Here is a 10,462-nt window from a genome sequence, read left to right on the forward strand (position 1 = left end):
TTAGCAGAATCATTATAATTTATTAATATTACTTTTGAGAATTCATAATTGCTTACTAATATCTTCAAATTGCATGTTTTTGTTATTATTTTAAACTTCTATAAATACAATGTGTGACATTACATGTGTGTGTATTAATTTTTTTTAAATAAATTCTATTTATGTCCTCTCTTCTCTTTTCTTTTATTTATTTATTTATTTATTTTAATTTTAATATACTAATGTGTAAGAAGTCATAAATGTCCTTCTACAGTCTCACTTGTCTATTACTACAATCCTTAATAAGTTATATTTCTTTGGTGATATAATAACTTATATATAGGATTTTAAGCATTGCAAATATTGTTACTTCATAGCATCATATAAAACATGATGTTCATCATCTTTCACTTTATAATTCATCTTAAATATTAGTAGAAGTTCTTTTTTAATCTTTCAACAAACTCTACAATTTCTTAAGTAGAAGATAAAATTAGAATATCAAAATTTATGTCTCTTCTTTCATCTTTACAATAAGAGGGCTTTTATATTTTAGAAGAAAGGTAAAAAATCAAATACTTCAAATCTTTTGATTGACTAAAATTAAACAACCTTTTTTAATTAGCTATATACTTAGAAAAATCTATCCAAAGGCCTTAATTAGAAAATGTAAATTAGAATGCATTTTTTTCTTACATAACATGAATAGTATTATTCTTTGGAATATGTACTATATCCACTTCAAGAGGTAGTTTTTACATAAATTTGAAAAGTCGTGTCGAAAATCATTAAAAATAACCATTAAATTATTTTAAGAATATAAAATTTATATTATTTATAATTGTTAGAATCAAAATAAAATTTGACATATTTAGACCTGTAATAAAAAATTGAAAGAAAATGATTTAATTCATTTCATAATCTCTTCTTAGTTTATACTATCTCTTGATACCAAAGCTTCCAAATTAGAGTTTTTCTTCACTAAATGGAAATCTAGGTACTTCCTCAATATATATATATATATATATATGAATATTTTCACAATGCGGTAGTTATTGCAAACAAATTGCTGATTGACCAATTTCCTGTGAATGAAGTTGAAGTCTTTTGGAGGTTCTGACAGGTACCACTGAAATACGTCCCCACGGCAGAATCTGTACATGACTTCGTTGAAGCTCTTGCATCCTTGTTGAGTAGTGTCCTCTTACAGCATGGAGGTCAGACACGATCTCACTTCCTTGGGAGACCTATGACACCTTGAGCTCATAAGTGCAATAATACTTGCTCTTAGATTTATTGCTCATTCCTTAGTACAATCATCTCATCAGAATCATGATGTACACCAGGTGTTCACGACCAGCTTTCACGCGTTCTAATAAACAACTCTCGCCAATTCTGCCATCATTGTTGCACAGCTTTTTTTGTAGAGAGCTGGCACCCGTGTTTCTTCTTAACTGTGATAAAAACGTGTTCAGCACAATCTTCTGAAGGGACTTTCATGAGAATGAATGAAAAAACTTAACTACATTTGCAAATAATAGGGCGAACCAGGGCGAGGGGAGAGGTGCACTTGCATATTAAAGTTTCACTCCAGAAAAAAAGAAATGGAAACTTGCACCCTGACTGTTTATAATGCAAGCTTGAAAACCCTAATTACAATCTGGATATACTACTTTGGCAGAAAAGTCACCCCAACCAACTGAGCAGCAGATATGAGCAATGAGATGTTCTAAGCGACTGTTGCAGCATACCCAAGGGAATCATGAGAGTGACAAGGACAAGTGGAAAATCAATAATTAATTTAAAATTTGTTTTTCATCGGTTAGCATACATTTGTCACAAATTTATTAAGGACCGTGTTGATCCCTTTCGTGCACGCCTGTGTTTCCTTTGCCTTACGCGCCAAAGGCCAAATATGAGTACGAATCCTGCACAACAATGAACCATCCAGTTATATTCCAAAGGAAGCAATGCTTAACTAACCAGCCAGCAGTTCACGAATATTCCCAATTAATATGAACGGAAGGTTCTTAGGAAAAATATGATACATGCCAATTGCAGACGCCTATACTGCTTAGAACTCTTGTGAAAATAACACAATTCTTTCTTTAATTTTAAAAAATAAACTAACTGATGACGAATTATTTTGTCTCAGAATTACTAGCACGTTCTCCACTTCACCGCCAAAAATAGGCGCAGATGAGTAGGCACAGCTAACACGGCTCACTACCATGTTGCAATAGTTATCAATTCCATAACCAAGTGGCACTGAGATCTACCTGTTATACATAGAAGAATTGGGGCCAGCCATTGAACAGCTGCCTGTGTGGTGAGATCCAGCTGCACAGTCCAAAACTTCAATCAGACCCTAGCACTAAATCGGTTAAAGTCTCCAACCATAAAATGCTGGAACTTGTACAGATAAGAAGATATATCCAAAAACATAACTACAAATCAACACTTCACAGATAGAAATATGGTGGAAATATTAAGGTGCTACAAAAATAACAATCTAAAACGAATGAATATTAAGAGAGCTTCCCACGAGCACATAATCAAAAACCAAATTTCTTAGTAGTAAACAAGGTACGCTTCAGCTTTAGAAAAATGAAAGCATAAGATCATCCAATACATCACCAATGGAAGAAGCGACAAGAACATGAACGTACTGACCTCATCCCGGCCCCACCAACCGAGCGCCACTTGAGTTTTGTTCTGGGCTTTCCAATTCGAAACATTGGCAGTCCGAATCTCAAGGATTGATTCACTCGATACCATTGTGGCGTTAAAACCACCAGGTTCTAACATCCGATCTCTCTCGCTACCTGATCTAGAAGCTGTTGTGTTTGAATGCCTATTTGAATCAGTTGGAAAACTCTTTGTAAATGGTCTATATGTGGAAGGAGATGCACTATCTCGCGATGTGTTGTTGAATTCATCGGGCTGTAGATGCCCACCGCCAAAATTCTTAGGTTCCGGTACGATTTTAATAGTTCTAGTAGACTGATCAGAAATGTAGCCTTTAGAGCCATGCACTGCAACTGGGGAATCTAAGCCACATCGCAGAGGATTTTTTAAAACAAGAGAGTAAGCACTAAAATCCACATCACTACGCCGCTGAGGTAACGGTGAGTCAATACTGCCGAGGGGAGAGCCTAACTCGTTTGTCGCAGGAAAAATGACAGGATCTTGGTTGTTGTAACTTGTAAAATCTAATAGCTTCTTCAGCAACCAGTAGCAGTTGCTCACCATGTGGCTACTGTCCAAACAATTGGAGTCGCCATACACGGCAATGCGTCCTTTTCCTGCATCCACTGCTCCCAAAATTGGAGATTCCACCTGTATCGATCATTATAATATTAACCATGAGTACATGAAGACAAAGCACTCAAGCTACATATATTCACAATTTCATTACCTCGATGAACAAAACATAATCAGATGTAGAACACTTAATCAAAATATACAAAATAGACATAGCAGGAAAAGATTGTTCTCACAAAATTGGCATTGCACTTGTGCCTAGTTTGTGAAAAAAAGGACTACATTCAGAGAGAACCAAAAAATAAATAACTAAACCAATCAATCAATTAGTGCCATTACTTGTTTCTATTTAAACAGGAAAGCGTGAATATTATCACAAGGTACACATAATAAGATGAAAGCCTGACGAAGGAGACCTGAGCTCGCACAGAACTGCGTGATGAGGTTATGCCAGAGCGACCGCCGGAGCTGTCTTGAAAAAGGAATCGGTGAACAAAGCCTCCAGTAGGAAAACGTAAGAGATCTGTGCCTGAGGCATAATGTGCTCTTTCCCCTCCAATGGAATAAGCACCATTCAGTATTGTATCTCCAAATGCAATTCCGTAGGGGGCAAGCAAGTCATTTAAAGCTGGAATATTAGCCCCACCCGTCGCAGGAGTCCACCAACTTCGAGTATTATCATCAAAGAACTTCATTTTCACCATAGTATCTACATGATACCAATCCGCAAAAACAATCAACCCAAGCCCTTTCGTTTGAATATCATCTTGCAATTTCTTGATTTCCTCAGTGTAATATTCGTCTTCCAGGTCCACCATGAGTAATGTCCCATACTGAGTAGCATCGAAGCATGTCAAAGGAGAACCAAGGGTCTCAACGTAATAACCGGCATCACGAAGGGCATCAAACATGCCATGATAGTTGGTATGCAAATGGTCCCCATGCCAATCCAATATGTCATTCCTCACATCCAGGGAATCACGAGGGATGTAACCAGGTGGGTACCGTACACTGTGGAACTGATCCCACAAGATACGCTTTTCTCGGGGAGGTGTAGGGATGACAGAAACTATTAGTGGTAATTCGCAATCCCATCTGCGTTTGCTACTTTCCCCCTTCGCGGGAGGAGAAACTACCCTAAATGTGATTTTTCCTTCTATTGTTCCTTGAAATTTGTTACCTTCAGGTTTAATTCTGAGATATAATCCCAAAAACCCAGTCCAAGGCCAGATCACGTCTGAATATGTGTATCGTATGTCCAGCAGCCTTCCTGAATCTCCAGAGGGCACCCAGTTAGGTGCAGACTCTATGTAACCCACGGGGCCCATACCGTTCAAAATCGTTGCATTGAAAATTAAAGGCATAGCCCCTGCATAGAGAGGCTGCCGCCAGAAAGGCCATGCATAAGGACTATCTGTAAGATCTAGGGAACTTGGTAGAATGCTCACGCGAGGTTTGTAAGTTGCCAGGATTTCATAAGATTTCAACCTAAACAAAACCAATACAACATGTGAAAACACACACTAGTAGCCACGATTGTAAGCAGAAATGTATGTACGAGTCCTTCTAGGTTGAATCGTCACAACGGGGTAAAAAACCGAACTAATATGCCACTATTCATACTTAGAAAGATTAGCTAGCAAAATTAGGGCAACATCTTGAGAGAAGCGAAAAAAAAGATCTTACAGGTTCAGTCTGCCGGCTCCTTGCTCAAACATATTGGGTCCTGACAGACGTGACGCTCCCTCAACCAGGGCCTGTTTCATGCTGGCAGGATTGAGCAAATTCCACCGATACTGTTCAGGAACCACACTGGCAAGCAAACAAACTGCCCCAGCGACTACTGGACTGGCCACACTCGTTCCAGACAAACTCTTGCAGCCTGTGCTTATCTTTGACCCTATCACCTCTCGTCCATAAGCTACAATGTCCGGCTTTATACGACCATACCTGTCCACCACAAACATGTGAAATTCATACACTTCAATGATCTCACATATAAGATAACATAAAATTAGTCAATCGGGTAAAAGGTGCTTGAAAAGCTTAAAATGGTAATTGAAAAATCCATATCTAAGGTAGTTCAGCAATCCACCAAAAAGAACCAAAAAAGCCTCGAAGAGCCCTCTGACCAGCAAGATCTAGACCTGCATCCTTCAAATATTTTAACGCTCTTCACTGAACATTCGTCTGCTTCGATGTTCACGGTAGAAAAATATTTTTCACGTTCCCTCAAACATCCAACATGAATTATGTCCAATAAGAATATTATGGTGTCATCAGACATAGAGAGTACTAACCCATGTGGGATTTCCCAGGTGCTCATGCCTCGTGATGAAAAGGAGGCAATATGGTCGCTATAGTCAATGCCTCCAACTCCAATTACATCGCTCTGATCAGCAGGATTATTCAGTGTGCCGTAAAGTGGTCCATCGTTGCCTATGGCTGATACCATGATGATGTTGTTTGCAGTCATTTCCCATACCTGTTACACATAGCCACCACATTGTTCAGACGTTGAGGTCATCAAAGTCCGCTATTGATACTAAATAAAACTGAGAAAACAACAATAAATGTCAAAGTTTTCAGATAATATACCCTACGCTTGTAATGAGATCGACAGGACCACAAGATAAGATATTTAACAATAAACGCTGCAGCTCTAGAAGGGTTTCTACAGAGAGGAACTTCGAGCTAGATGATACAAGGCTAAGGTCAATAACATAAGCAAGAAAAATGACTCTCAGATAACGCTGCTGCAGGAGGCTAAAAGGCACTCGCATATTACCTTCTCAACAAAAGGTAGATCCAAGTAATCAGGTCCTCCAATACTTAAATTGAGGACATTCATTTTGGTAGCTATGGCATAGTTAAATGCATCCAAGAACCAAGAGGTGTATGATACCTGCAATTCACAACATTACTTCTTATCATATGGAAAGAAAGGTATGATTCGTGTGAAACCTCTACCTTCAGAAACATGATAGCTGTGTGATGTAAAGCTACATTACTAATCATAGTTGCTTCGTTTCAACATCCAATGAATGGAATAATAAAACCAGGCGAAGAAAAATAATAATAAAAAGACAAAAAGAATAAAGAACGATGTCATTGATGAAATTACCTGAGCATCAGTGAATACGCGGAAAGCGTAGATTTCAGCATCAGGAGCAAATCCAAGACACTGAGGATCTTGGCTGGAAATCACCCCTGCAACGAAAGTGCCATGACCTAGATTGTCATTCAATGTGTCTTCGTTGGTCCAATTTGTTCTTTCCTGCAACCACACGCCAATCAGAACGTACATCAGTTCCATGACTATATTTACAGGGAACAGAACAGATCTAAAGAGCACAATTAGTTTCATAAGGTTGCTCACAGACTGTTAACATCTCAGAGACTAAATTATCAGGTTGATGTACCTCAACTCTGGACCACAAAATTTTCCCCTGATGAAGAACAGGAAATTGTCCTGCCATTCAATGTAAAGACGCAGTGAATTGAACAAAATCCCGAATATCCAACCCTAGGTGCACACTGCAGCATGATCGTTAAAATATATTTTCTTTTTTAAAAAAAGCAGGATATCGTGTAAACTGGAACTACCTTTATATTGCGGAAGTGAGGATGATCAGCACGAACACCTGTGTCGAAAACAGCCATCTTGACGTTTGCACCAGTGAATCCTTTGGCCCAAAGCTTCTCTGCTTCGAACATGGATGTGATTTGTGACCGCTGTTTAATCCAAACAAGCGACACATACATGTTAGAGATTAAATAGATGATTTACTACATATCGGAATGCTGCTGACAGGTTATCAACATAAGATATTTCCTGGTAGGGTGACTTTACATAGGTATAAAAGAGATGTCACTAGATATTATACCTATAGGACAAAACTATATATGGATAGTAATAAAAAAAATAATAATAAGATTGAAAAATTAGGCAGTAGCCGATGATGATAATCGAAACTGACAGGCTAATTGATTACGAATCTATATCCCCTAAAATATCGCGAAACCAATTACTTGCAGGATGAATATCCCTCATACGACTAGAAGAATCAGAGGTAAGATTTCCAAAATGCAAGGAATTAAATATTGAAAAATCTTAGAAATAAAAAGGCCTCATTATTTCGTTATTAACCGACTTATTGCTTTTTTCTTCTTTCTAACATTTTTTAAAGTTCGGCTACTTGCACTTTGAAATTTTACTTTCGAATCTTCTAGTCCTAGCAATATGAGATACCTTCTGATCAATCTATTCACCAGGTATGAAATGCGTACTGAAGGGAAAACATGGTATACAGAGTGACCAAAAAACGCGCCAGCACATTGGCTTGCACCAAGTATTAGGTTTCATACAACACACCTAAAACGTAGATATACCATCATCAGATTCAACATGCTAACTATGTTTGGGAGGGTCTAACTGGGTATGACCATAGTCCACTGTGTTCTGTCAAAAGGGCAGAAATCCGGCAATACCTGCAAAAGAAGCTTGCGGCCGTGATCAAGAGATACGTTTGAAAAGACAGGAGACACTACATCCTCAATTCCACTTTCAAAAGAGAGCTTTGTGTGTAGGCGGCCTGGAGGTTTGCTCTCTAGAAATTCCTCTTTGTCTTTCGGTTTAAATTGTTCATGCGCTACTTCCGATCCTTCGTGCTCATCTTCACTCTTTTCAGATGTCAAGGATCGGGTGAAGCGCATCTGTGGAGAGACATCCTTCACAAACTCCAATTTCTTGAGCGCTTCTAGCACATCCTCATGTTGCGACCTTTTTATCCTCAGCAATGCAAAATCTGTGGGGAAAGCAGATGCCGGGTTATTGCGCTCCAACCATTGCCAAGCCCTATCATTGTGCTCAAGTTTCTGCTCCAGAGCCAGTTTAAACTCTGACGAGTGCCGGTACTCCTTAAATCTGACAATGTACTCATCGTTCACTTCTCCAACAGTTCTCACGAGGCCAATCCCTTCCGTGGTATCCTCCCCATCCGTAGTAGCCCTACAACTCTGCCCATGCCCTGCTGTACAGTGTGTTAACAGATAGGAGGAGCAAGTATGCGAGTCCATCCCACAACTTTCAGTGTCTCCTACGGTACAAAATCTGGATACTTGCTCGACCGACCCAGGATTGGGGTCTGAAGCATTAGTTTGACGTAGGGAAGCATTACTGGAGCTCAATAGACTTGAGCAAGAGAGCAACAGTAGCAGTAACAAGGGAGCTACCCACCCTGTGAACGCTCTCATACTGCCCTGACGTCGCCACCTCACCTGCGTCTCTCTCTCATGAGAATGCCCTACAGGACTAACATTCAAAACAATTTCTCTCCGACTTGATAGATCCGCCGACTAGACGCTACGATTTCAAACCCTTTCAAAACGCAGCTATGCTCTAATCGTCCCATGGAACTTCAAAAATAGGCGCCTTCTGCTTTCACACAATCTAACGACCTGGTCTCCACAACCACCGCCTGACAAAGAGTGCGCTTCCCGTGCGATCCCGACCAACCTCGCCACTTAACCATAGCTGAGTCTCATCCGTAAGAAGGTCGCACGTACGATTCAAATTCCACGTCTTCGATTCTGGGAGTCGCACAATCTCAACTAAAAATGAGGTATGAACAATTATTAATCAACTCCGCAAAATTCCACACCAATCACGGAATCGAAATACACGTTTAATGCTCCATAGCTCTGCCCATCATGCTCCATGGTACGATAACCAGCGAAACGAGCTCCACAGGCAACCTAACACAGCTTCTCAAGCGCAGGCGCTATTGTCCATAAGGCTCAGAGCACATGCCCTGCGAAAGTTGCCCGAAAGTCAGAGATCGCGCCTTGCGCCATCCAAAATAGCAGCATACCTTCTGCCGAAATGCGCGCCGGCAGACATTGGAAAATATCAGGTTAAAATATAACAAGGCATATTATAAACTCGGGATAGACCAATTTTTTGTCCATCACTAATCAGATTCCTTCGTTCCCCACGGCGCCTCCCCGTAACTCAATCCGCGCAACGAAAATCCTCCCCCTCCACGCACCACTCCCAGTGGGAATTTATTCCCGGTCTCCACCAACACTAACCTTTCTCGCTCTCTCTCTCTCCCCCTCACACCAACCTCCGCTACTCTGCCTCCTTAACACCAGCTTCCACAACCTTGAGCCCCGTCATCCGCTATCCCCCGCCTCTAAAAAAACACACACAAGAAACCTTTTCTGAACCACGGGCACTTTCGTATCCACCACCTCTGGCGGAGTGCAAGAGCGGCTAATGGTGACTCAACCCCGACACAGGAGGGCGCTAGTGGCACACACACACCGCGGTGGAGAGAGGTGCAAGGGGGATGGGGAGATTGTATTAATTGTTGCCGCAAGTGGTAATTGGTGCCGCGAGTGACGTTACATCGCACGACGCGAAGGCGGGCGTGCGACGAACGAGGGCAGTATCAACATTGCTATTCGTAACTTTGCATCGCAACTCTCGATCTCACTCTCCCTCTCTCTCTCTCTCTCCCTCTCTCTCTCTCTCTCCCTCTCTCTCTCTCTCTCCCTCTCTCTCTCTCTCTCCCTCTCTCGCTCTCTCTGTGTGTGAGTATGTGTGTCAGTGTGCTTTCTGCACCAACGCCATTGCGTCAATCTAATGGAGAAAAAAAACAACATCAGCACAGAGACAGAACCGACTCACGAGTTCTGGGCCATTGACCTTCTATGGATGAATGTAGGAACATCCTGCAGCAACGCATAGTTCATCCATTTGGATGGGACTTCTACTACTTCCCCTACGCAAACGATGTGAGGATTCCCTTCAGAACGTGTCTGTCTGTCTCCACGACATTGCAGATAAAAATTAATTAATTAATAATTAAAACCTACAACAACAACAATAATAACAATACGACGCCGCTCGTCTCAACGTGGGCCTTCGCCGTGAACTCAGGAGGAAGCCATGTCCAGTGATAGCCCAGAAATCAGTGGAGAAACTTCTGCCCCCCTGCTCTCTCTCCTTGTTGTGTGCATTTGTCTTTCTCATGTGTAGTTATTATGCTGTACGGTTAGTTCGGTGTATAATAGAAATTGTGTCAACATGAGTTAGATCGCATCGAAAACTTAGGGTGACCATTGGGGTTAATTATAGACAAGTTGATTAAGATATCGCTTTTTTCTTTTCCCTTTTCGTAAATGCGTTAATATATTTCCCTGTATGTCTCCC

The 10,462-nt window shown here is 40.7% G+C and overlaps 1 protein-coding gene across 3 annotated transcripts; it reads right to left on the minus strand.

Moving 5' to 3' along the window:
- Window positions 1-1,292: 1,292 nt before the first annotated feature.
- Window positions 1,293-9,891, minus strand: LOC112280075 (subtilisin-like protease SBT6.1). Of its 3 annotated transcripts, XM_024515078.3 has the most exons (11): window positions 7,735-9,372; window positions 6,850-6,978; window positions 6,368-6,520; window positions 6,032-6,148; window positions 5,544-5,728; window positions 4,930-5,193; window positions 3,660-4,731; window positions 2,653-3,318; window positions 2,259-2,319; window positions 1,811-1,907; window positions 1,293-1,433 (listed from the first exon to the last, which is right to left on the minus strand). In XM_024515078.3, exons 1-10 carry the CDS (start codon window positions 8,497-8,499, stop codon window positions 1,816-1,818), a joined length of 3,504 nt encoding a protein of 1,167 aa, XP_024370846.1. In that variant the 5' UTR covers window positions 8,500-9,372; the 3' UTR covers window positions 1,293-1,433; window positions 1,811-1,815. The 3 variants fall into 3 exon arrangements, with proteins under 3 accessions (XP_024370846.1, XP_024370845.1, XP_090105291.1); XM_024515077.3 differs by lacking the exon at window positions 1,293-1,433 and having other exon boundaries at window positions 1,762-1,907; window positions 7,735-9,891; XM_090249165.1 differs by lacking the exons at window positions 1,293-1,433; window positions 6,850-6,978; window positions 7,735-9,372 and adding an exon at window positions 6,666-6,689 and having other exon boundaries at window positions 1,762-1,907.
- Between the last annotated feature and the right edge of the window lie 571 nt (window positions 9,892-10,462).

Source organism: Physcomitrium patens, chromosome 3 (assembly GCF_059467195.1).
Source record: "Physcomitrium patens ecotype Gransden chromosome 3, ASM5946719v1, whole genome shotgun sequence".
NCBI lineage: Eukaryota > Viridiplantae > Streptophyta > Bryopsida > Funariales > Funariaceae > Physcomitrium > Physcomitrium patens.

Bases quoted from the DNA above. Each gene is read 5' to 3' on its own strand.
- LOC112280075 (XM_024515078.3), bottom strand. From the start codon at position 8,499: ATGAGAGCGTTCACAGGGTGGGTAGCTCCCTTGTTACTGCTACTGTTG. The intron at 6,521-6,849 runs GTAGTTCCAGTT...GTGTGGTTGCAG, and splicing joins CTCACTTCCGCAATATAAAG to GAAAGAACAAATTGGACCAA. The intron at 1,908-2,258 runs GTAGATCTCAGT...ATTGTTGTGCAG, and splicing joins AATTCTTCTATGTATAACAG to GATTCGTACTCATATTTGGC.